The sequence below is a fragment of the Pygoscelis adeliae genome, unplaced genomic scaffold, assembly GCF_000699105.1.
Source record: "Pygoscelis adeliae isolate BGI_AS28 unplaced genomic scaffold, ASM69910v1 Scaffold166, whole genome shotgun sequence".
Taxonomy (NCBI): Eukaryota; Metazoa; Chordata; class Aves; order Sphenisciformes; family Spheniscidae; genus Pygoscelis; species Pygoscelis adeliae.
Window position 1 is genome coordinate 1480810 of NW_008825156.1, and position 1286 is coordinate 1482095.

The window sequence follows — 1286 nt, forward strand, 5'->3', positions numbered from 1 at the left end:
GCATTGGCATGCGAGCAAGCCGTCAGGGTGGGGAGGAAGCGGTCGGTCCCCCGTGGCTCAGGAAGCCAAGCTCCGCCAGGGATCCGTGCAGAAGCAGGGCCTCGAGTTGTAACTGGCAACACCTTCACCATTCAAAATAGTTTGTCTCTAGAACAGTTCCCTTTTAGTCTAAATTGTGGTGGTTTTGTTGTTTGTTTTTTTTTAAAAAAAAGGATGCGTGTCGATGTATTTCTGTGTGTGCGTGCATCTGTGTACATGAGTAACAGCCAACTAGCTCATATGGTCATGACCAAGCTATATTTCAGAAGAGAAAAGAAACACATTTATCACACTTTTCCTAAAACGAAAAGCTAAAATTTCAAGTTCAGTATTCACTATCTTGTCCTTCCCTCCCCACCCTCCCTTGCTATTTCTGGGTTTTTTCCCTTCCAACTTACTTTAGCACCATAACACATTTTAAACATTACAATCCCTCTTCAGATACTACACAAAATGTCCCATAAAAATAGTGCTTTTTTTGCCAAAAAAGTTATATAATATATTATATATATAAATCAACTAAATCCGTGGCAAATGTGCAATGCAGACGCCTCCTCCATTTAAAGTGAGCATCAGCTCACTTTTTTCTTTTTTTTTCTTCTTTCCCCTTTCCTTTTTCTTCTCTCTTTCTCGCTTTCTCTCTCCTCTTCCTCTCTTTCTCACGTCATCGATGATTTCAAAAAGGTGCAAGTCGATTTGGAATCTTGTAATGAAGCACACACACAAAAATGCAGATGGGGGCTCCTCAGAACTTCTTCTCAGGTACGTTTTTCTTTTAAAGGTGCAAAAGAAACTTATAAAAATAAGAAAACCAAAAGAAAAAAAAAAGAAGAAAAAAGTGGGGTGGGAATGAGGCGAAAAAATTATATCCCTCAATATTTCTCCCCATTTTATTTTTTTTTCACTTTATTGTCAAGAAAGACATGGAATGGACTCTTCTTCTCGAGAAAAAAAAGATTAAAAAAAAATTTTAGCTTCATATCCTTTTTCCCTCTTGCTCTTTCTTTTGTCTTCTGGCGTTGGCACCAGGGATGTCACACAGTGCCCGGCAGCAAAAAGTTCAAGTGCCAAACTGTCCCTTTGCAAGTACAGGCTTGGAAATACTGGGGGTGCGGGGGAACGAAACAGGCCTGGAAAACAAAACAACCCTCCCCCCCACCCCAAAAGGACGATGCCGCGGGAGCAGCGCTGCTCGCCGCCCCCGCCGCCCCCGCCACCCACCCCCACTTGCTGTCTCACTTTCTTTG

General features: G+C 42.2%; 1 protein-coding gene across 1 annotated transcript in view; it reads right to left on the minus strand.

The window, feature by feature from the left end:
- Positions 1 to 270: 270 nt before the first annotated feature.
- Positions 271 to 1286, minus strand: part of IGF2 (insulin-like growth factor 2) — a 9279-nt gene continuing 8263 nt past the window's right edge. Inside the window, exon 4 of the mRNA XM_009328596.1 lies at positions 271 to 294. Within this exon, the coding sequence (XP_009326871.1) occupies positions 271 to 294 (24 nt within the window). The remainder of the gene's footprint in view (positions 295 to 1286) is intronic.